The following is a 23,537-nucleotide window of genomic DNA, read 5'->3' on the forward strand; positions in this document are numbered from 1 at the left end:
TTTTTCTCGTAAAATATAAGAAATAGTTAATAATTGTTTATCCAAGTGGAAATTACCTATGTTTACATGATGCACCGCCCTAAAATTGTAATTGCATCGCGAGTAGCATTAATGTTAATTGATAGGCGGTTGATAATTCGGTTTGTTAACGGCGGCACGCAGTTCGTTCTTCGATGATACGCTCGAGTCATGCACAGACGACTTTTCCCGCAAACGATTTCAAGGATCACGCCGCGAACGATGCGGCTACTGATATTTATATTGCGCCAGCCACCACACGACGCCTATATCAAACGATGACAATTTGAATTCGTGGTCATTGCAATAAGCCGCTCGGACAAGCAACGTGCACCTGACCAAAACTTACTCGTTTGATTGATGTTATACTAATTTCTTATTGCATTGACATTAACGACAAAAAACTTTCCATAATGATTAAACAAGTTCTCAGTATATTTGTGTTGTGTTTGGTTGGACTAACGACTTGTATGATACGTAAGTAATTATATTTTATTGTTAATATGTTTTAAATTTGTTTTAAATTATTTTTTTATTGGTTTTGTTCAGCTGATTATATTAAACCGTGCAAGGCGGATGATCCTGAGATTTCTAAATGTATTATTCGCGCCATAAATGAACTCAGGCCACAGTTGCAAAAGGGAATTCCGGAACTGGAAGTGCCGCCGATGGAACCGCTTCATTTGGATGCTATCCGGTTGACCAGAGGTATTCAATGCAATGTCACAGATGTCGAGGTTTGGGGACCGTCATCGTTCGAAATAACTGAATTACGGTGAGATTTAATTAAATATATAATAATTAATTATCAAAAAAAATCCTTTATTTATAAAGGACAATCATTTCAAAAAGATTTTTTTAAAGAAACGTTGCAACTAAAACGTTTATTTTAGTTTTAACAAATTAAAATTTACAATTTACAAAATTTCAATTTTACCAGTTTCAAAATTTAAATTGCCTTGCATAATTACTAATAATTTTTCTCCAACGTTGATATGATGAATATGAAGTAATTTTGACAAATTTTACTTTCTCATTGACAAGCAAACTAAAACAAATAAATAAAAGAAAATTCAAGGCAAATTTATCTTTTTTTTTCAAAATAAAGAAGAAGAATTCTGTTTTATCTTATTTTATAAATAGCAATATATACCAAACTAACAAAAACTGATAAAATAAACAAAACTTAATGCTTAAGCAAACTTTATTTTATATTACTATTTACAATCTATAAATATAGCACCTAATTAAATCATAATACAATATAAAAACAGTAATTTTAGTTTGTTGACATTTAATTTCTTATTATTTTTGTTGCGTCTCCATTTTTGCATTCTAACGCTTATTATCGCTAATTACATACTATTACGTGCATTTCACGCGATAATTATAATCATGTGCAAGCAGACATTTAATAAGCGTCATGGAATGGAGTTTGCAACTTCATTTTCGTAGGGCAGCAAGTAATTAAACACGACTATTATTAAACGTTATCTGCGAACCACGCATTAATTCATAATGACACACATCGCAATAAATACAACAAGTACAACAAGTACAACAGGTAGAAATAATTATGTACTAGATATTAAAAGCAAACAAAGCGAAACACCTTGGAAGAAACTCGTATAAAAGTAAAAATTCAAATCGTACGTAAAAGCGCAAAAAATATTATTTATGCATAGGATTTGTTTTTAAATTGTTTGATTGTTATTTGTTTAGAACAATAGTTGGATAATAATAATTGAAATATGTGGTGTTTGCGGTTTTCAGTGCCAACGTACCAAAAATCGTTTCGCCTTCATCGTACGCCTTCCATTCTTGCAATTCAAAGGTCACTATGAGCTGAATTCAAGAATTCTCGTGCTTAACTTGCGAGGAAGTGGGCCAATTCACGGAAATTTCAGTGAGTACACACTTATTAATGCAAATAACATAAATTTCATTTAGTCATGGTTTGGTCATGCAAATTTGTTCAAGTGATAAATAATATTACATAAGCTTAATTTTTTAATGAAAAATTCTCTTGACATTGAAACGAATGATGAACAAAAACAATGAAGTTTACTGTATTATAACTAGGTGATGGTTGAGCTATAATTGACTAAAATACACATTAAATTTTAACAACCACAAAAAACACTTATGTGCAAAAATTATGATAGAATTGTTCAATGTCAAACAATTTAATCGTTTTGTACGATTTAACAATGCTCATTTGTAGTAATTTAGATTTTATGCACGAAAGGTATGAGAAACACGCAATAAATTTAAATTTAAAAATAAAACTGCGGTTTTTATACAAATATACTAAAAGTGATGGTAGCAAAGAGAAACAACAAAGTTTTAAACTATTTAAATTCAACGCAGGTTGTCTGTAGAGTTGGTTGCCTATATTAAAGCAAACCAAGTCAATAAATATTAGCTTTCACTAAAACTTTTTTAAACTTATTGAAGTTTGCAATATTTATAGAGAAATTTAACATTGCTGGTCACTCGTAATTTAAAATATTACATTAGCATTAACAACAACTGTTCAAGCAAAGTATAATCACGAACTATTATTAACACTTTCTAATGTGTAACTTTTGTTACAAATAATATCAGCAAATATTATATATTTTTGTGAAATTATTGAAAGTTTTGAATTGCATGTAACATTAAAGCAAATGATGTTCTAAAATTATATATATATATTTACAATCATTGTAGGTCTAAAACTTTTTAGTAATTTTTTTCCTATTATAAAACTGTTACTTAACTTTTGTCATTTTAATTATTAAGAAATAGCTTTTGTCTGTGATTTCATTCCCGTAGTTTTGTGTAAAAATGTAATTAATATTTACTATTTTATCATAAATTGCTAATAATGCACTTTAGCGCCTTCCCTGACTAAATTATTTAACTATAACTATCAGTAAATTTATATCAATTTTCATCATTTATTTAACATTGTTAAAGTTATAATTTTTGATATTTTAATAGATATTCTGCTATTTGGGGCCAAGACAAATCCTACCAATCATAGATTATCAAAATATGTTAAACCGTTCTTGAGTTATAAGTGATGTAACTAACCAAACCTTGTTTAATGTATACCTTTATATAGATATATGTATTAAAATATATTTTATGTTTCAGCTGATTACAGTTTTCAAGGAGTTCTGAAAGGCAAACGTATTCAACAAAACGGAGAAGAATACTTGAAATTCGACAAAATGAAATTGACAATCTTCCCGGGTCACACAGTAATGCGATTAGATAATCTCTTCAATGGTAATGCAGCTCTTGGCAGAGCAACCAATGACGTCCTAAACGATTCACAAGACGCCATCTTGGAAGAAGTGCGACCTGCGCTCACTGACGCGCTCAGCGAATTATTCACCAACATAGCAAATAAAATCACACTACGCTTTACTTATAACGAACTATTCTTATAAAATATTCATATTTATAATATTGCATAATAAGTTTTGCTTTTTCTTCCTATGTTTGTTATCAAGTGCTTTTCTTTTATATTCTATATAAAAAACACTATTCACCGCATTGAACTAAAAGTACTAATTGCTTATACTTGACATACAATTGTTAAAGTAGTCAGTATTAGACATTAATGTAACATTATCATATTGTAAGAATTGTACAAAAGTGAAATTTGCAAAATTGCAAAATTGCAAAATCGAAGAAAAAAAAATTATACTTTTCCAAGAAAATTTCGTTCATTAATTTGTGCATCGTGCAATTGATGTACCTGAAGTCAAAGAAGAAGTAATATTTAATAATAACACGCAATTTTTTCCATGTGCTTGTTCAACTGGTCTTTGAATATGTGCAAAAGTGAAATTATTGTAAACTTATGGTTACCACAGCATGTCGGAGATTTATTTGCATTTTAGATTATCGTTATTTCACTGCGTTAAGATGCGTAACATGCGTAAGTATACAAAGTGTTTAAAATAATCATAAACATATTAATAATTGACAGGACGTGAAATTGGAAACATTCTGTGTATGTATGTTAGCAGAGTCAATTAAAATTTCAATTTTAAATTGCATCATTGAGAACGACGACCTGAAATATACTCAAATTTCTTGTTTCTATAAAAAATTGATATTTGCTAAGAAACTTTGAACTTTAAAAACTTAAATTTTTAAAATTTTATTTGTACTTTGAACTTAAGAGAAATTATTAACATTTATGTTATTATAATGATGATTACGATATTCGCAAACAAAATTTGCATATTATTTAACGTAAAATGTCACACGTTGAATGCGGGTAAACTTTTATTGAAAACGTTTAACCATTCAATTATGAACTGTGTATATATTTATTGGCGCAGTTAATTTTAAATTGTTTATAACTAGTGCAATTATAATTTATGTGACAAACTTATATATTTGGTTTGTTTATTTGTGAGTGTATTACGCAAAATCCTCTGAAGAAATTTTGATAAATTTTGAGATTGTTTTAACCTTGGAAAAGCAAAATTTCAACGCAAAAATATAACTTGCAAGATGTAAAATGTGTTATTAAATTTGGATCGAGATGGATTTAATTATCACTGCTTTAAATTAAAATTAAGAACTTTATTGTAAGATTTTGAACATAAAAGTTGTAAGAAACAAGAAAATACTCACTTAAAATACTCAAAAACTAGTTAGGACGATTTTATTAAAATTTGTGCATACAAAATTGTGGGCAAAAAAAAATTAAGTAAAAAGTGTTTTTATTAAACAGATGCTCAAAATGAAGAAAATAAAAAAAAATTGGGTTTACCACATTAATTTACTTCATTTTGTGTTCCAAAAGTTGAAGAAACTGGTTTTGCAATTATAATTAAATTTCATCTTAACCTACATTAAAAAATAATATTTCTTTAATTAAATTGCATGGAACATATAACAAACAATAATAATATTTAAACATAGCATTCGAGGCTTCAAAATATTTACGTCTTGAAATATTAAAAATTAATTAAATGTTTTTGAATGAATGATAATGAATGAATGAAACATATTTTTGAATGAATATACGATTAAAAGTTTTAATATAATTTACATCAAATGTATTATTAATATTCATTTACAGCGTTATATTCAATACATTAATTCTTGATTGAAATCAATATACGTTTGTGATTGTGTGAGTTTGGTGCCGGTATTCGAAATTGATGGGAAGGGTAGCGCTTACATAAAAACCGTTTTCACTTTTGCCTTTTCACTTGTCGCACGAAAACGCATTCGAGATGAAGTCGCCACAGTTGCTGCTACTGTTTGCCACAGTCGCCATTTTTGAGTGCACACATGCCGCCGTCCTGCGTAAGTCAAATTGTTTTAAAACACTTAAATCAATATTCTAATAATCCGAAACTAAAACAGAAAACTAAGCAGAATTCAATACAAATTTCAAACATATTTTGACATAAACTTTTAACAAAACATTTAATATTTAACAAATAAGTTTAAACTTTTGACTTTCGCAATACATTAGCAATTTTTTTTACTTACCTACTTCTGTATAAACTAACTATGTTTACTTGCACAATATATTCACTCACACATAAATAAATACCTATTGAGCATGTTAAATCGATGGAAAATCGAGTTGTTTGTTAGATTGTGCCAAGGATGTCAGCAACCGGTTTGTTTTATATCACCTTCATAATTATTTAATTCGTAGCAATAAAAACAAATTTATTAAAATAAATAGTAGCAATTTTAACACGAATAGATTTTATTATAGGTTAAACTCAGTCAATTGATATTTCTTTAAATTATTCTCAATCAAATTTTTTAACTTTCGAATGCAGCGATAACGACTTGACATCGTTGGTAATAAATTTCACTCTTCGCACGAGTGGTGCGTCGCGCATGTCTTTCGATCAAGACGCACAACTCTTACTTTCGGCTTTAACCATGCGCAACCGTTACATACAGCTTATTTAGGAATGCGATTTGCTATCGAGTTAACGACGCTAATGTTTCTACTCACTGTACTTACACAATCATGCATTATATGGTAAGAAATCTGCAATCTGCACGAAAGTGTAATATCATGTACTTTTTATAATTCGCGCATTATTTTCCTATTACCAGTCATTATCAACTGATATCCGGTTTGCTGTACCGGAACTACACATTATCGATAAATATTCGCGATAATTTCCTAGTTGTTAACAGAAATTTATATGCAATTAATTTTAATTATATTTCTGATTGTTTATGTCCATATAGCGGAGAGATTGCAATTGAATATTTGTAAGAAATCCGAAGATGATTATCAAGCGTGTTTGCTGCAAGCTTTCGAAAAAGCTCGTCCGCATTTCCTCAACGGTGTTCCGGAACTGGACTTTCCGGAATCGATCCGTTGGTCATCAATGTTACCTCCGTTGACCGGACTCTAAATGAACTTATCAGTATCAAAGCTGTCTTGAAGAATGTTCGAGTTACTGGATTAGGTGGAGTTGTCATCAATGACTTAAAGTAAGTAACAATATTTAATTTATTTTCAAAGTTTAATTTTATCTTTTGTGTTTTAGAGTTGATTTGAAAAATATGATTGGTGAAATTCGGCTTACCGTTCCACATTGTGAAATGTCTATGGAGCATGATGTGTCTGGTCAGTTATTAATTGTCCCATTGAGAAACAAAGGATATTTCCGAGGAAATTTCTGTAAGTAATTTTAATTTGTTATATGCAACCCAAAATACATTGAATGTTTTAATAGCTAACATCCAAATGTACATGAGAGCGCAGTTCAAGAAATATAAACAAGCTGACGTTGAATATTTTACTGTGGACAAGTTTGATACAAAATTCCGTGTTGGTGATGGCGTGATTAAAATCATTGCCAAGAATCCTGACCTTCAATTCACAGGTAATATTAATTAATACCTTATAATTTAGAAAATTTAATTTGGTTGCGAATATGTGTTTATTTGTTTTTTATTGTAGCTGATTTAATTACAAACTTCTACAATGAAAATCCACGCCTTGTAATGGATTCTATCAGTCCAATTTACAACGAATATTCAAACCAAGTAATTAAACAGGAAATTAATAATTATTTGGCACGTGTTCCTGCAGCGGAATTTCTTCCAGAATAACTTTAAATAAGTAAAAGCTTTTTATAGATATTTTAGAAAAAGTTTCAGTTTAGAAAAATAGTTCTTGGCGGAATAATCTTATTGATAATTGTTAAATAATTGCTATTGTGCAGTTTAAACTACCATACAAGTTGTTAAGGAGTTTTAATAAGCTTTAAAATAGGAATTAAGGAAAAAGTTACCAAGTTTTGTAAATTTTTTGATATTTTATTGCGTTTTGTAATAAAGAAAACACCAAAAATAAATTAAATTTAAAAAGTTGCTTCTTTTTCAATGTTTATATACCACGATCAGTTATAATGTCAATAACTAAATACTCAAGCACTTGTTTGTTTATAAAATGACCATGAGATACCAAAAAACTTTAAACCTTTAAAAACCAGACATACTTTATGATCATTTTAAAATCTGTGGAATATCTGTTCAGTTGGTAAAATGTTTCGGCATAGTTCACACATAGGTATCTCACTAGCGTTAGTTTTAGTTTCAATTTCTTTATTTCAAGATGTAAATGCAGCCAAGAAGAAAATACGTAAGTTACAATTAATAATAATAAATATCAAAATATTTATCAATAATTATTTTATTATATATTATTCTATTTTTATTTAAGCTAATTTTGTAAAATTATGCAGTCGATCATCACCCAAAGAAGAAATTCAAAAATGCATGGCTGATAATATTGAAACATTCAAACCACATTTAAGTGCTGGTATTCCCGAAATGCGTCTTAGAGAATTAGACCCTTTATTTTTAGAGAAGGTTGTGATGGAAGTGCCCAATTTCCATATTGATTTTACCAACACTACAGTTAACGGAGCATCAAACTTTAAAGTGCTCAATAACTCAATCAACTTTAATGAAAACTACCTCAGCCTGGGCTTAAATTTTCCATTTGTGCGCATGGAAGGCGATTATCAAATATCTGGCAAATTGTTGGTAATACAACTTGAAAGTAAAGGAACATTTTGGTTAAATACTTGTAAGTAGTAACTATTCATACGATTTTTACAAAAATTTAAAAAACTTATTTTAATTAAATTTAATTTTTAGCTAATATTGATATGTATGTTGAAATGCATGGGAAACGTCAAGAAAAAAACGGAAAAATGTATTTGGATTTCAACGACAAATCAAAAAACAGTATACAGTTGAACATTATTGATACACCACTCATTCACTTCAACAAATTATTCGAGAACAATGAAGAACTAACCAAGACAACAAACGTCATAATCAACGATAATGTCAGAGAAATCATTAAAGAATTGATGCCAATTGTAAATGAAATTCTCGGATCGTTTGTCTTCAATACAGTGCAGACTATTTTAATACATTTACAATTGACGAATTATTTTTACAATAAATAAATATACTCATGCAACTTTATGTTGCATGCTATATGTTACAACGGCAATTTTGTACATTATATTTATAAAGTGAGAAGACATATTGCACTTTAATCACCACTTTTAATTTTTGGGAAATGAAACTGACATTTTTATAATGTCACGAGCTTGCACGATGAAATATCTAGAATTGTTTTCGATGGCCGAAAAGTGAATGCATTCGGGCATGATCAAGTGCAGTTTCAATTTTAATTCAATTGACTCGGAATTAAATGCAAAAGTGTTGTTTGATGAAACAGGACTATTTAAGGAAATACGACATGCACAGTAATAGTATTCATACTGTAATAAAGAGAAATTATGTCATTACCGTATGCGCATAGTGGTTTTCCAATAATTGCATTATTTAAAAATGTAAAGCAAAAACCGATCCTCTAGTGACGCTGCTATACTATCAAACCCCTCTTAATCTTATAATGATGCTAATTATACACACAATTATTTTGTTTACAACTTTTGTCACAGTTTTATCTGTTTAACTATTGTTTTATATCCAATTGTGGTAAGTATTTTGTACAAAACCAGGTATTAAAGAGAAGGAAATTGATGCACATTTATATTTGACCTTAAAATTAAAATTAAAACCTGTAAACTTGAAAACGAGTTGCACGTTGCAATCATCTACGTAATTTTTCGCATAAATAGCGCTTTAAATCAAATTCGCGTACACATTATATAAAATACTAGATATCAAAAGTCTCAAACATGTTACCGAGACGAAAAGATGTATTAAATTTTGTATTTTTAATTTTATATAATATAATATTAATAAAACTAGTAAATTGCGTAAAAGTAAAACTCCGTAAGTATTAATTAATTCATAAATAAATAAATGTTTTTAATAATTGAAATATTTTAGCTGACTTTGTAAAGCAATGCAGTTTATCAGCATCACCAGAAGATCAACAAAAGTGCATAGACGAAAATGTAGAAATATTCAAACTAAGATTTGCATCCGGTATACCGGAAATGCGAATTCCTGCCTTGGACCCACTGTTTTAGAAACTATTATAATGTCAGCAGAAAATTTCAATGCCAAATTCACCAACGCTACAGTTGTGGGAGCGTCAAACTTTGAAATGATAAATTCAACATTTGATATTGCAAACTATTCTCTTATCATGAATGTACGATTCCCATACGTACATTTGGACAGTAATTATCGCATTGATGGAAAATTATTAGTTTTACAATTGAAGAGTAATGGAAAATGTTGGTTAAATGCAAGTAAGTAGAGTATATTTACACAATTGGGTAAATTTGATTTTATTTTTGTTTATTTTAAGGTAATGTTGACGGATACATTGAAATAAATGGAAAGTTACGCAAAGAAAATGATAAGACGTATTTGGATTTCAATGATCGATCCAAAAACAAGATTAAATTGAATATCAAAGATAAACCTGCAGTGTATTTCGCGGATTTGTTTAAAGGCAGTGAAGAGCTGACGAAAACAACGAACGCGGTGATCAATGATAATATTGTGCAGATTATGGAAGACTTTATGCCAATTGTCAATGAAATTATCGGTTCGTTTGTGTTCACATCAATTCAGACTATATTTAATACTTTTTCAATGGAAGAATTATTTTTACCATAAATATTTTAATAACTTATTGAATGTACATATTCTTTTGAATAAATAAATATTAAATAAGTACACTGCATTAATTGTATTTCCGTATTAGCATTTAGTTGACTTGATACCAACTGGATGGCGCTCGATACACGAAAATATATTTTATTATTATACTAGTTTTACATTGCAAGAAAAAGTAGCCTATTTGTTTCTTCTTGGTTAAAAATATCTCGATGCAAAAATTTATCAAAATTGATTCAGCGGTTTTGGATGAATGCGTCACAAACATACACACACTTACATGATGTGAAATACCGATATCAATATCAGTATACCGGTATTTTGTATATAAAATATTTCCATCAGCATCAAAAATATTGATTTTTAATTCAAAATTCCCAACCTTATTACTGACAATCGTGTTTTAACAGCATTTTGTGATTAAAATTCTAAATGCAGATAATATCAACTGAAAATTCTTAAAAATAGCAATAAAAATCAAATAAACCATAAACCACAACAATAAAATATGTGTTAAGGCTTTATATTATGCCATTTAATGACACATCGACTCCTATGACAAATTCGAAAGTCATTAACAAGTTTTACAGTATCACTCGAAACATTTTTATAAATCATTTTATTTCCATCTAATTTAATTAAATTTATCCAATGTTTTTGTATAATTTGTAATTAATGTAATTTAAAATGAATATTCACAATAGAAGCCAAGAGATAATGCATCTTGTCAAGGTTATTATCGCCTCTCAACTTGCAACAGCATGTAGATTTTGCAATTGCAATTGATTGACTATTAAGTATGTGCGCATCACGCAATTACACGCTTTTCTTTCAGCTCAAATGCTTTTTCGCATTTTCTTGGTCAATACATGAATGCAAATGTTGAACAATCGCACACACCATTGCAAAATGTGTTACTACTGGATTTGTATATAAACATCTCAAGTGTACTGATGCTGACATTCAATTGATGCTCGACATTGTAACAACATCAATTAAATTTATTTTAAATTATAAAAAACGTAAACAAATAGAAATGAAGCTGAATATTTTGATTTTTGTGTGTTTTATGGCAATTTGTTCATCTGCTGAAGTTCCTACCGACAATAAACTTCGTGAGTAATAATAATATTAAATATAAAAATATTTAAAACTACGAATTTGTTTGTAGCACCTTATATAAAGATCTGTAAAAGAAATTCCGAGGCGTTGAAATGCGTATTGGAGAATATCGAACGGTGTCGGCCATATTTAGCTAAAGGTATTCCAAGATTACTCATCCCAGCACTGGATCCGTTGAATCTGCCAGAATTAGATATTGTTGGAAATAATTTACGCATCAAATTGAAAAATCTCAAAGTACACAATTTGCCATCATTGAAGGTAGTTGATGGAAAACTAGAGTTTGAAGATTTTAAGCTTGCGTTAAAATTAAACATTCCTCACATTTATAATGAGTTTGAATACGAAGCAGAAGGAAAAATTTTGGTGCTGTAAAAACAAATTACATAAAATTGCAATAAAATCCTGAACACATTCCTTTTCTATAGGATAAAAGTTGGTTTGAGATTCAATCATAGTTATAGTTAAATAGTTGAATCTGAGATGGCGTGCTGAAAGTGCATTGTTAGCAATTCTTTTATATAATTAATTTCATTAAAATAAATTGCATGAGATCTTATTGATAAATTGACACATACTATGTCTAGAACAAGACAATAAAACGAATTACATTTTATTAAACGCAACCTGGACGAAGTCGCCGGCAAAACTGATAACATTATAAATATCATAAAAGTATCATAAAAATGCCTACTACATGGATACAAAATTATTAAAAAATGAAATTATTGTGAAAATAGCCATAATAGCTAAGTAACTATTCAAGTAATTTAAGTAATTATGTGTTTCTGCCCTACCGTTATAATATAATTTATGAAACATTTTCCTCTCCGTACCCTAATTATATTCTTTAAACCCCTGAAAGGTGCATGGAATTGACAACATTCAACATTCAATAAAATTACATCGCATTGAACGCATTCCAAGTAAATTTAGTAAAGGTTCGAGAGTGAGCACACATAAATCAGTTTATTACTTGTTAATATTTATCTACTCCCGAGCAAATGTTAAATAGAAATACAAAACTCTTCCCTGTTTTTTTAGCTACGAATCGACGCACGACTCGACAAGAAATAGATTTGTAGTACTCATGGTGCCATCTTCACGCTGCACCTTGTAGCTCGACCTTAAATGTAAAAACTTCAACTAGTTTTCTAGTTTCATGTCAAGGAACCAAATTTATTATACGTGTAACAATATCAACTTTACAATTTTAATTCTTTAATTAAATAGTAATAACAATCCGTTCCATTGGCACAACACCAATAACCGGCTGAAACAATGTTTTTTGTAAAACATTAGCATTCCCTTGACAAATCAGCGGCAAACACAACAAAACTTTTAGCATTCTGCGATAATCCGCCTTGGTACAAATCTGCAAACCAAAACATTATGCTAATTTTTTAAATCAAAACTACACACTTACATTTAATGTAATCTACTTGGATCGTTCTTGCATCAATTTGACAAGTACACATTGCTCACCAGCCGATAAAATTTCCCAGCGACTTAGAATCAAACTCTTCTAAGATTTCTATTTCACTTGCGCTTAATTCCGCTTCACGTAAATACGCGTATGTGCAACGAAGATCAGGACAACACTTAAGGATGTTTTCTTGCGTCCTGATGATTTAGGCGTTGAATTCCATGTGCAAGCGTTTAATACAAACAATTGCGACCAAACGTGAGAGAGGATTGTGTCTTGTGTGGGTTTATCAACGACAGAAAAGAAAGGGTTGTGCCGTGCACGACGAATTGCAACCAATAGAATTTGTGCAGCTAACTCATGATCAGATAATATTGAATTATTGAAGGGTTGTGCAAATGTGGAAAGTGCGTGTGAAGGAGGGAAATCTAATGGGCGGTGATATTTTGGTTTACGAGGTCCACGTTCTTCTTGAACAGCTTAGCAAAAACAAAAAAAAGCAGAAAATTAATTTATTTTATTTATAAAGATGTAATTTAGTTTTTATGTATTAAATTTACCAGCAGTATTCATTCGTACTGCAAAACATCGTTGCAGACGACAATATGGACACCAGTTGCGACGTGCTTTGTCGATAATACAGGAATTATTCCCAGCTAAATAAAAAAAGAAAATTAATTAAATTTATAATATAAAAATGATTCGCAAAATGTATTGGTAAGCGCATAACTCAACAACCCTTCGACCAATTTTGCCAATTCTTTTTTAAAATGTTCGTCAAAGTCCAAGGATGGTTTTTGCGGCGAGAAAAATTCAAATAATTGCCGGGAAAACTCTAAAGACAGCCCTTTTCTATAGGATAAAAGTTGGCATTGAGATTCAATCATATTTATAGTTAAATAGTTGAATCCGAGATGGCGCGCAGAAGTGCATTATTTGCAATTCTTTATATAATTAATTTGTTTAAAATAAAATTGCGAATCTTATTGATAGAATTGACACATACTATGTCTAGAAGAAGAGAGTAAAACCGAATTACATTTTTATTAAACACTACCGGAACGAAATTGCGGGCAAAAGCTAGTTAGTCATAAAAACAGTGCAAGAAAATTGGTATTTTGTGGATAATATACGGATAATATCAAATGTATCAAAGTGACAACTATTCCGTGTCACAGACAAATTAGTTCCTTGTTTTTTTAACCTTATTTACTAGAAAATACTTGAAATTGTTAAAAAATGAAAGAAATAAAGAAACTGATTTGAAATGCGCTTCCATAGTGGTATGCAACCAACAAAACAATTAAAATTTTGTTCTGTATCTCATGCTCTTCGAATTAAGAATAATTTAATATTAAAATCAAAATAAATAAACATTTAGACACAGTACCACGTGTTTCACATTATTATATTTATTCTTAAAGAAGATATTTCCTAAAATTCTTAAAAAAGTAATGAATTTTCTTCATTACTCACGAATTAAACACAAATAATAAACTCACATGAAATACCTAGTTATTAAAAACGAATAAAATTCTATATACTTAAGTAAACTTGTTGTATTGCGGTCAAAAGATGTTTTTCGCACTTTTTGCGCAAATGTGCAAAAGCGCGTGCGTCGTAAACGCACCCATCGGAATTAACGACGCACTGGACGCATCAACGAATTAACCCATTAAAACGCAGCTTATTTAGGTAATCAGAAGCAGTGCGTACCTACTACACCGCGCGCATGTTATTATCGCCATGTAATAAAACGCACATTACCTGGCGTTCTTAAGTTCATAAACTCATTATGAACATTATAAAAAGCGTATACTTTCGTTCTTATTCGATCATATTTGATCTTTTTACAAGCAATCGTAAAAATGCTTTTAGATTAATATCCGCACATTAACATTCAACGTATTCAAAGTATTAAATTATTAAGTAACTAGGCAAGTTTTGTATTTCTAGAAGACGTAAGACAAAATGAAGGTAAAATGCAAGTAAATATTTCTATTTTCTTTGGGAAAGATAATAATAAATATAATTGTAATAAATGATAAAAATAAATAAGCATTTTGGTGTTTTTCAAGTTGAAGTATTATTTAAAGACGGATTTGTTAAATAAGTTGCATATATTGCCAAATCTGAGTCTAATGTACCTAAATTGCATACGTTAATGGCGCGTTTTGAATTTAATTATTTAATTATAATTATGAATTGTGTCGATGTGGCATTTGTGTTTCAAGCTACTACTTAATTTTGTGTGGCGCAGCTGAAACCTTGAGTCCCATATGTTATATAGGTACGACTTAAAAAGCGCAAACGGGTACGACTTAACAAACATGTGCTTTCCGTTCAAAACAACTTTAAACAATATATCAGAAGAAATATTTAACAAAATCCATGTAGAAAACAATACATGGATAGATGTATAACCAATATTTAACATGCAACACATATTTAGTGGTATTTTACTGACCATCAATGCATTCAAGCTCCACGAGAAATTGGATGAGCACGAGGAGCAAAACTATTTTTGCGCATAACTTCTCAATACTGATTCGGCGGGAACTGATTAAAGAATATGCTTCTAGTATGATTTCATGCTGCCCGAATACAGCATTTTAAGTTGCATAAAGTGCCTTCTAGTTAGAGAAAAGACCGAGATACCTATGACTTACGTGACGGTACGACTTAAGCAACCTTCTAGTAGGTATGTGTCAATTCTATCAATAAGATTTGCAATTTTATTTTAAAGAAATTAATTATATAAAATATTGCTAATAATGCACTTCAGCGCACTATCTCGGATTCAACTATTTAACTATAACTATGCTTGAATCTCAATGCCAACTTTTATACTATAGAAAAGGGCTGTCTTTAGGGTTTTCCCGGCAATTATTCGAATTCTTCTCGCCGTAAAAACCATCCTTGGCCTTTAACGAACATTTAAAAAAAGAATTGGCCAAATTAGTGAAGGCGTTGTTGAGTTATGAGAGATTTTCCGATTCATTTTTATATTATAAATTTAAAATAGATATAGGAACAATAGACTTACTTATACAAGTGTAAATCAAATTTCGACGAATACTTCTCTTGAAAAAACAGGAACAACCATCACAGCAGAAAACCCCATAATGTTTTCCATAAGAACGATCACCGCAAACTCGACAAGGAACAGGCGCCGGCAAATTTCGTCCTTTTTAACCAAAAAGCAACAAAAATATATTCGAAACAACAAAAAATACTCAAATTTACCCATAATCTTCTATATAAGTAATAAATTTAGGGTAGACTAGACTAGGTGAATGCAAATCACAAACTGCAGGGCGGATAAAATCACGGATGCTATTTATACTTACCAACGTCCGGGGTGGAAGACCACAAACAAAAAAACTGACATGAACGCTAAATGCGGAGGTGTAAAAGGTGAGCATGACAACGAGAAAATGTAAATAGCGTAAATAATAGGAAAACACTTTACGGCGTGCTCCACCTTTAGGTACTCTATTCTCCTGTGGTTGAACGTCAACGCTCACAATGAGAGCGTTGAGTGCGCGATCACGGCAGGATATTATTATAATGACGTGTCAATCAAAATAGAATCAAAGGGTGTCAAACAGGGAAAACATTTAAAACGGAAATTTAGGAACAGTAGTCAAACTTTAATGTGAGAAAAATATTAAGAAGTATGAGTTATGCAACTAAACACACATTAAATATTTAACATTAGATTATTTTGAACATCTCTTTTGGGAAATGGGTAAAAATGATTAAATTGTATTTTATTTACACGTATTTTTGTGTTAGGTATTTATTGGATAAGTTGTTCTTGCAACTTCATCTTATATATCAAAGATTTTAGGGGCCACTTTGGCCCTCAATTTTTTAAGCCTCCTGAATTTCAGGGGGCCCACTTTGCCCCCAAGGGCCCATTTTGCCCCCCCTTCCCCTATATTATAATAGTATATTAAGTATCAAGTGGCTAAACGGGAATTTTTGTTACGAGATTGATTAAGAGCGAACACAGCTAGTATTTTATCAATCGAGTGTTTAACAACGTTTAACTACGAGCAGCAGTAGCGCCTGCTACATTTCATTTGGTGTTATGCTGCACAGTAGACAAACGCGCGGGGGCAAGCTCCGCCCCGTGACTAAAACCTGTGACTAAAGTTCTTTAGTCACCGTCTTAACCCATAATTTTTAATAGTAATATAATTGTATTTTTAGCATCATTCATAAACGTTTGTAAGCGAAATTCAGATTCAGATGCACTCAAATGTGTCCTTGATAATGTAGAACGTTGTCGTGAACATCTCGCTAAAGGCATTCCTCGTTTAGTCATACCACCAATGGATCCTCTAATCGTGCCTTCATTAGACATCATAGGACATAACCTAAATATTAACCTCAAAAACTTAAACGTGCACAATCTACTTGCACTCAACGTAGCTGGAGGTGATTTAAAACTAGGACATTCACTAGTATTAAATCTCACAGTTCCGTATGTATTTACCAAGTTCCAATATGAAGCTGATGGAAAATTACTAGGATTGGTTTTCAAAGGAGATGGAGATGGCTACGTCAACGCTAGTAATTATATTGTACCTATTAAAAATATTCTATTATTTTTATTAATATTTTGTATGTGTTTTATATGTTCCAGGTGATGTAACAATAAACATCGAAGCAAAAAGTCATCCAGTACATAGAAACCAACAAACATATTTGGACATTGATTATATTCATGTTGAGTATAAAGCTAAAACAGGCATGATAAATATCGAAAATTTATTCAAAAAACAAGACGAACTTAATGCGGCTACTAATAAATTAATTAACGATAATTTCAATGCATTTGATAATGAAATTGCACCTGATATTGCTAAATCTATTTCGGCGTTGATTGAATCCATTGCAAGAAATTTGTTTGAAAAGTTTAGTTATGATGAAATGTTTCCAGAAAATTAAATTCAACCCATTTGCACACGTTTTCAAGAAAAATGTAAATTCAGCAAAAAAAATACAATGCAATACAACGTCATCAATTATTTTCTACGTGCAATAAATTCATTAGTAGTTTAGCTTTATTTTAAGCATGTTGTATAAATGTTTATAAAATATTTTAGAAACATAATGAATTGTTTTAATGTTAAACTTGTTTTAAGTCTTTTAGTCATTTTTATTCTTATAAAAATCGATGCAAAACGAAACAAAAATAAATTACGTAAGTATAATCAACTACTATGCATTAAAAATATTTAAAATATTTTTTATTTATATTTTTAGCAAGTTTCTTAAATATTTGTCAAAGAAATGATCCACATCTAAACGATTGCATAAAAAAATCCGTGGAGAATTTACGTCCATTGCTTCGAAAAGGAATTCCAGAGTTTGATATACCAAGTTGTGAACCTTTGCACATTCCGGAAGTAGTAATCGATCAAGGCGCCGGACCTCTATCAATAAAGTCCAGCTACAAGGACATCCAAGTATCTGGTCCGACAGATTTCACATTAAAAAGCATTAGGTAAATAAATTTAAATTAAAATATCCTAAAAAAGGTTAAAACAAAAAAATGTTTTGTTTTAGAATTGATTTAGAAAAAAATCGAGTCCGAATTAAGCTATGGCTGCCCAAACTGGAAGTAATGTGCCAGTATGAACTGCAAGGAAAAATCTTGATGATGCCAATTTCCGGTTCTGGTGAAAGTCATGGAAATTACAGTAAGTTTTACGTCTTTTTTTCCTGTTCCACGCACGTGTATTGCGTGTTCATACATTGTTAAACCATGCCATTACTGCGTGTAACAATCGAAAAATTATCAGTGATTGTTTAGCGAATAAATGAAGTGCATGCAATTAGAATTTGAGTAGCTTGTTGCAATTGAATTGATTAAATGCATTTGTAGGCAATATTGACGTGACGATAACCATGCAAGGTCAGCAAATTAAAAAGGCGACGATGTTTATTTCAACATCAAAGATTTTGTTGTGGATTTTAATATTGGTTACGCCGAAATCAAGTTGGATAATTTGTTCAACGGCGATAAGGAATTAGGTAATATTATATAAAAATTTATTTAAAAAGTGTTTTATAATCATATATAACTAATAATTTTATAGGTGAAGCCATGAACTTGTTCCTCAACGACAATTGGAAACAAGTTTCGAGCGAAATTAAACCAGTGTTAGAAGATACTATCGCTTCGATATTCAAAAGTTTGCTAACAAAATATTTCATAAATTTCCTTTGGATGTTTTACTTCCTCAGTGAATAAATAATATTGTTATTTGAGTAATTAATTCAATTACAAAATCAAAACATATTATACGTCTAGTTTTGTGCTGGTGTAAGCATTTGCGTCATTACTTTGTTTACATTTTTATCATAATTAGCGCAATTACGGCGATAGTGTCGTAGTAACTTATATGATTGCTATTTGTGAAAGTGCGAAAAATACTAAATACACATTTATTTGCGCAATATTATTCACTCTCGTCGCGTGCGCTATGCGTGCAATAAACTCACTTCTAATTATCATATACAATAAAACGGTATTTTATATACATATAAATTTATTATTATGTAATTGACAATGCACTTTCAAAGAGTTTTGAGTGTTAGTATAGGAAATATATAATTCCGTTAATTTTTTGCAAAATTAAAAAAAGGAGAAATGCCAATAATGCACTTTAGCGCCATCTGGGAGTAAATTGTTTAGTTATTACTGTGATTGAATCCTTATACCAATTACCAACTCTTGTTTAACACCCTTTAAATCATAATTTTTAAAATTTTAATAGATATTCTACTATTCCGGATAGAAACGAATCCCAAAAATCAAAAATCATCCAAATCTATCCAGTCGTTAATGAGTTATAAATGGTGTAACTAACGCAATTATGTATTTTGTGTTTTTCTTTGACATTTAAAAACATATATGAAATATCTGATGCATATATTTATTTTTATTTGATTAATCTTTGTTGTAATAGAAATAGTAGCAATTAGAATTGCAAAATCCAAAATGTCATGGTGTTTCTCCAGATTAAAACCAAAATGACCGAACACAAATTATTATTGTAACTGGACTTTAACGACATAAACCTGACTTCTGAAAAAAGTCTCTTGCACACTCTATGAACGTTCGTCCTCATTAGCAACATCAACACGGTGTGTAAACCACTAAACGGACCTAAAAAAGAAAAACACAGCCGCCGACACGCTTTAGCAACAGGTCTCCTCCAATTGGTCGAATCGAGCGCAAAGCAACCATAATCCTCAAGAAAGAAATGCAAGATAACACTTTCACTTTCTTAGCGCAAGACGCAAGACGCTAGACACTAGACACTCTACGCTATGTTGTAATAATCAACGCAGAGTTCGTTACATCGGATTATGTTGTTTTGCTACTTCCTCCCATGCTGTTAGTCTTGTGTCCGAATTGCGGCTGGGAATGACAAACCGCATTTTTCCTTCTTAGGTCTTTTCCTCACCATAACTACATATTACGTAAAATACTGAAGACGCCTGGTAGAGGGGTATATTTCTGCAAGTGGTAAATTGCATCGCATAGGCATAGCGGAACGAGGTGAAAAGAATCTAGTTGTGGTGTGAGTGCAAGCATAAGTTTAGTGGAAGATAATTTGTTACCACTACAAGATTTATTCACTGCTATATTTTTACCGGGGCTTTATCGACGTTTAAAGGAATATTCAGTACGCGATAGTGGATTAGTCGAAACTTGGTGGTTTAATACAACACATCTAACTGATTTTTTTTTGCCAAAAGTGAATTTTTCGAAATTTGTGTTCACCATTTGAAATATGGCTTATACATTTATTATTACATTATTTATTATTGTAAATTACCTTAATTTAAGTGTGTGTTATCAAGTTAAGGATGGTCCATTACTTACTTACAGACGTATGTATGAAAATAATTATTAAAAACAAATTTATTTATTTTCTTCACAAATATTTTAGCGCCATGGTTGAAACAATGTCGTCGTTCGGATCCTAAACTAAATCAATGTTTAAACAATTTATTTGATGTCATGTTTCCTGCATTAGCAAAAGGTAATTATGATTATTATTAATTTTAATCAAATAAACGTTGTTTTGGTATAATATCATACATTTCTTTTAGGAATTGATGAGATTAACGTCGATGCGTTTGAGCCGCTGTATTTAGATAAGGTATCAGTGACAAAAGGCTCGGGTGCTGTCACTTTATCGGGAAGTTTTCTTAATTTAACTGTTGTTGGTCCATCAAACTCCACACCAACTTATACCGAGTAAATATTCTTAATTTCACTTAATTTTACTGTTTGACTGTCATTTTACCAAGAGATGGCGGTGGTGTTGATGTAGGTTAAATTTGAGGTTAGGTTAACATCCCAAATAGATTTTTAAAAGGTCTATCAGTTAAAAAAATGGTATAATAGTTAATAATTTGGTAGGAAATTAATTCCCAGCTTATGTAATATTAAAATGGTGTTGAATAAGTCAAATTATCGTCGAGTAAAGTTCGTGTTGAGTAACTATATGTGAAATTTATTAGTGTTTATTAGCGTTATGTCAAAAATATGCATATATAATATGAAGAGTTATAAGTTATTAAATAAGCAAACATAAACTGACATCCAATTATTCAGCAGACATCATAATTAATACTATCGGAAGTGTGCCGTATGTCACGCATGTAAGAGAAATTCTAACGGATCATTTATTAACACTTAACGCAACTTGAATTTATTTACTTATTAGTTAAGCTGTACTTTTGTTTTAGTATAAATTTGGCAAAAGAAAACTTAATTTTGGAATATATTTGCCTCTACTGGACATCAAATCAAAATATAACCTAAAAGGACATATTCTAATCTTGCCTCTGGTGGGACACGGCAATTGTGAGATGAAACTAGCCGGAGTGGATACAAAAGTCAAGGCTGAAATCAGTATGCATCAAAAGAAGGAAAAGAAATTTTGAGATTGATAACATGAGAGTATCATTCACTGTGGAGAAAATTCGGGTTCGATTAGATAACTTGTTCAATGGAAATAAGGTTTTAGGTAAGTAGAGTAACTATTATTTACTCAAAGAGCTTTTAAAATAGGTTAGGTTTATATATGTTCTTGACCTTGGCCTAATTTACATATTACATATTTTATTTGTAGGTTTAACGGTGAACACATTCTTGAATCAACACGGTTTGGAAATCGTGCAAGAATTGGAAGAACCGATTGGTGAAAGTCTCGCGCAGATATTCAAAGACATCATAAACAACGTGTTTACAAAGTTGCCTACGGATTTGTGGTTACCGCAAGAAAATGATTCAAATGCAACAGAGAAAAAGAGTTAAATTATTTAGATTTTCGGGAGTTTCATAAAATTAATTTGTGTATTAGAATTGTATTGTGTTGGGAAGCTATTATCAAAGAATGCATTGGAAAAATGCTTTAAATTGACAAATGATGCGAAAAAATTATAGGATTTTTGTTATACGAGTAGTACTTATATAAATGTGAATTTATTGATAATATTCTTGGTATCCAAGATGAAATCAGCGATTTAAGATGATAGATATATTTCACAAATGTTTTATCTTTGACAATTACTCTGATCTGGATACCAAATGCTCCTAACAAACGAATTGGTATCATGATCAACGACCTTTAGATAATAAAGCCGTCCATTTCCACCCAACCATGAAACCGTAAATCGAGAGCCATTTGAAAGCCAAGATCGCGCGATCAATAACCCAAACAGTCATTGAATGTTAATCAATCGATCTGAATGGTTATCAATGATTGCTAATCATGATGACAAAACGCGATGAAGGTCCAAAATCATAATGAACCGGTACACAAGACTCAAACAACAACAAATAAACGTACGAAAACCAATAACGAGCATATTTACTATCGCCCAACTCTTAACTGAATCAATTTATATCCGAACGGCCACAGAAGCCACTCAAACGACACTGGTGACAGAAAGACAAAATGCGCAAATGACACAAGCCACCACCCATCTAAAATCGACAATGGTGAATAGGGGCCGAAAAGCATCAGACGCGCCCTTACAGTATCTATCACCAGTATGATTATTAGTACCTGCATAATAATTTATTTTGAGTCAATTGAGAATATACTGTTTCAAATGTTAAAATGACACTATGTGTGTCCAATCAGTCGTTATTCGAAATTCGATCTACATGGTTACTTGCGTTGACGTAGATCACGTTGTAAATGATGAACACGCAATACTTGCACAAACATAATTGGTAAAGTTGCATCATTAATATATTACTGATCAGTTGAAATACCATATTGGCCGCAATTTCAATTTACAAATTACTTACCGAAAATGTTTTAAAACAGCTGTGTGTATGGTTGCCGTTATATTAAGAATAAGAAATTTCAGCAGCAAATGAAATTCTGAAAGCCGCACTATAGCTGTGTCATTTCGTTAGTTTGCCACAATTGGTCGTCAGAAAATGCGAAAAACTCAACACAAGCGTCGAATAAAGCGCCAATGGGCAAAAGATATAGCACACGCAGTCGGCGTATTGGAGTACGACGTCAGCCATCATCGGCTGAATACATCAGACAAATATACCACGTAAACAATTGCAATTAAATGTGCAGATCGTTGAAAGTTGGCGAAGTATTTCGCATATCATGCGTTGAAGTAACTACTAAAAATAAATATATTGCAACACGCAATACGGGGTATTGGTCAAATTACTTCAACACCGATTAGAATTCACTACCAATCTATTAAGAATACTGGTCAACCAGATATTTAGCAGGTCTCACGTTAAAGGCAACCGGCAGTCATCAACAAATTTTACCGGTAA

General features: G+C 30.9%; 7 protein-coding genes across 7 annotated transcripts; 6 read left to right on the plus strand and 1 right to left on the minus strand.

Moving 5' to 3' along the window:
* The first annotated feature begins 250 nt into the window (after positions 1 to 250).
* On the plus strand, positions 251 to 3,731 carry LOC135802065 (protein takeout-like). Its single transcript, XM_065315593.1, is given in 5 exon segments — positions 251 to 495; positions 568 to 793; positions 1,792 to 1,802; positions 1,805 to 1,924; positions 3,160 to 3,731. Coding segments are annotated over 5 exon segments (720 nt in total). The 5' UTR covers positions 251 to 431; the 3' UTR covers positions 3,459 to 3,731.
* A 1,536-nt stretch (positions 3,732 to 5,267) lies between these two features.
* On the plus strand, positions 5,268 to 7,389 carry LOC135802127 (circadian clock-controlled protein daywake-like). The gene is given in 6 exon segments (XM_065315653.1): positions 5,268 to 5,340; positions 6,256 to 6,375; positions 6,378 to 6,504; positions 6,561 to 6,694; positions 6,750 to 6,899; positions 6,977 to 7,389. Coding segments are annotated over 6 exon segments (756 nt in total). The 3' UTR covers positions 7,129 to 7,389.
* A 155-nt stretch (positions 7,390 to 7,544) lies between these two features.
* LOC135802063 (uncharacterized) lies at positions 7,545 to 8,676 on the plus strand. The gene is made up of 3 exons (XM_065315591.1): positions 7,545 to 7,660; positions 7,742 to 8,110; positions 8,182 to 8,676. Exons 1-3 carry the CDS (start codon positions 7,564 to 7,566, stop codon positions 8,496 to 8,498), a joined length of 783 nt encoding a protein of 260 aa, XP_065171663.1. The 5' UTR covers positions 7,545 to 7,563; the 3' UTR covers positions 8,499 to 8,676.
* Positions 8,677 to 9,213: 537 nt separating this feature from the next.
* On the plus strand, positions 9,214 to 10,153 carry LOC135802066 (uncharacterized). The gene is made up of 3 exons (XM_065315595.1): positions 9,214 to 9,339; positions 9,397 to 9,764; positions 9,824 to 10,153. The coding sequence occupies exons 2-3, from the start codon at positions 9,413 to 9,415 to the stop codon at positions 10,135 to 10,137; spliced, it is 666 nt and encodes a 221-aa protein (XP_065171667.1). The 5' UTR covers positions 9,214 to 9,339; positions 9,397 to 9,412; the 3' UTR covers positions 10,138 to 10,153.
* Positions 10,154 to 12,484: 2,331 nt separating this feature from the next.
* Positions 12,485 to 15,967, minus strand: LOC135802128 (nuclear receptor subfamily 2 group F member 6-like). Its single transcript, XM_065315654.1, has 5 exons — positions 15,932 to 15,967; positions 15,732 to 15,872; positions 13,246 to 13,341; positions 12,926 to 13,164; positions 12,485 to 12,634 (listed from the first exon to the last, which is right to left on the minus strand). The coding sequence occupies exons 1-5, from the start codon at positions 15,933 to 15,935 to the stop codon at positions 12,485 to 12,487; spliced, it is 630 nt and encodes a 209-aa protein (XP_065171726.1). The 5' UTR covers positions 15,936 to 15,967.
* A 107-nt stretch (positions 15,968 to 16,074) lies between these two features.
* Positions 16,075 to 17,830, plus strand: LOC135802129 (uncharacterized). Its single transcript, XM_065315655.1, has 3 exons — positions 16,075 to 16,102; positions 16,904 to 17,266; positions 17,340 to 17,830. The coding sequence occupies exons 1-3, from the start codon at positions 16,075 to 16,077 to the stop codon at positions 17,642 to 17,644; spliced, it is 696 nt and encodes a 231-aa protein (XP_065171727.1). The 3' UTR covers positions 17,645 to 17,830.
* LOC135802061 (protein takeout-like) lies at positions 17,652 to 19,001 on the plus strand. Its single transcript, XM_065315590.1, is given in 7 exon segments — positions 17,652 to 17,900; positions 17,963 to 18,203; positions 18,266 to 18,399; positions 18,585 to 18,629; positions 18,632 to 18,733; positions 18,799 to 18,888; positions 18,891 to 19,001. Coding segments are annotated over 7 exon segments (789 nt in total). The 5' UTR covers positions 17,652 to 17,782; the 3' UTR covers positions 18,950 to 19,001.
* The last annotated feature ends 4,536 nt before the right edge of the window (positions 19,002 to 23,537 follow it).

Source organism: Atheta coriaria, unplaced genomic scaffold (genome assembly GCF_025399875.1).
Source record: "Atheta coriaria isolate IRGN ID8LTWV9N9 unplaced genomic scaffold, Caltech_Dcor_3.1 hic_scaffold_15_pilon, whole genome shotgun sequence".
Taxonomy (NCBI): domain Eukaryota; kingdom Metazoa; phylum Arthropoda; class Insecta; order Coleoptera; family Staphylinidae; genus Dalotia; species Dalotia coriaria.

Coding starts and splice junctions, on each gene's coding strand:
- LOC135802063 (XM_065315591.1), top strand. CDS start 7,564: ATGTTTCGGCATAGTTCACACATAGGTATCTCACTAGCGTTAGTTTTA. Junction 7,661..7,741: donor TGCAGCCAAGAAGAAAATAC/GTAAGTTACAAT, acceptor TTTTTATTTAAG/CTAATTTTGTAAAATTATGC. Junction 8,111..8,181: donor AACATTTTGGTTAAATACTT/GTAAGTAGTAAC, acceptor TTTAATTTTTAG/CTAATATTGATATGTATGTT.
- LOC135802066 (XM_065315595.1), top strand. CDS start 9,413: ATGCAGTTTATCAGCATCACCAGAAGATCAACAAAAGTGCATAGACGA. Junction 9,765..9,823: donor AAAATGTTGGTTAAATGCAA/GTAAGTAGAGTA, acceptor GTTTATTTTAAG/GTAATGTTGACGGATACATT.
- LOC135802128 (XM_065315654.1), bottom strand. Junction 13,342..15,731: donor TTTGATTTACACTTGTATAA/GTAAGTCTATTG, acceptor TTTTTTATTTAG/CTGGGAATAATTCCTGTATT. Junction 12,635..12,925: donor ACGTTTGGTCGCAATTGTTT/GTATTAAACGCT, acceptor TTTGGTTTGCAG/ATTTGTACCAAGGCGGATTA.
- LOC135802129 (XM_065315655.1), top strand. CDS start 16,075: ATGAACGCTAAATGCGGAGGTGTAAAAG. Junction 16,103..16,903: donor TAAATGCGGAGGTGTAAAAG/GTGAGCATGACA, acceptor TTGTATTTTTAG/CATCATTCATAAACGTTTGT. Junction 17,267..17,339: donor AGATGGCTACGTCAACGCTA/GTAATTATATTG, acceptor TATATGTTCCAG/GTGATGTAACAATAAACATC.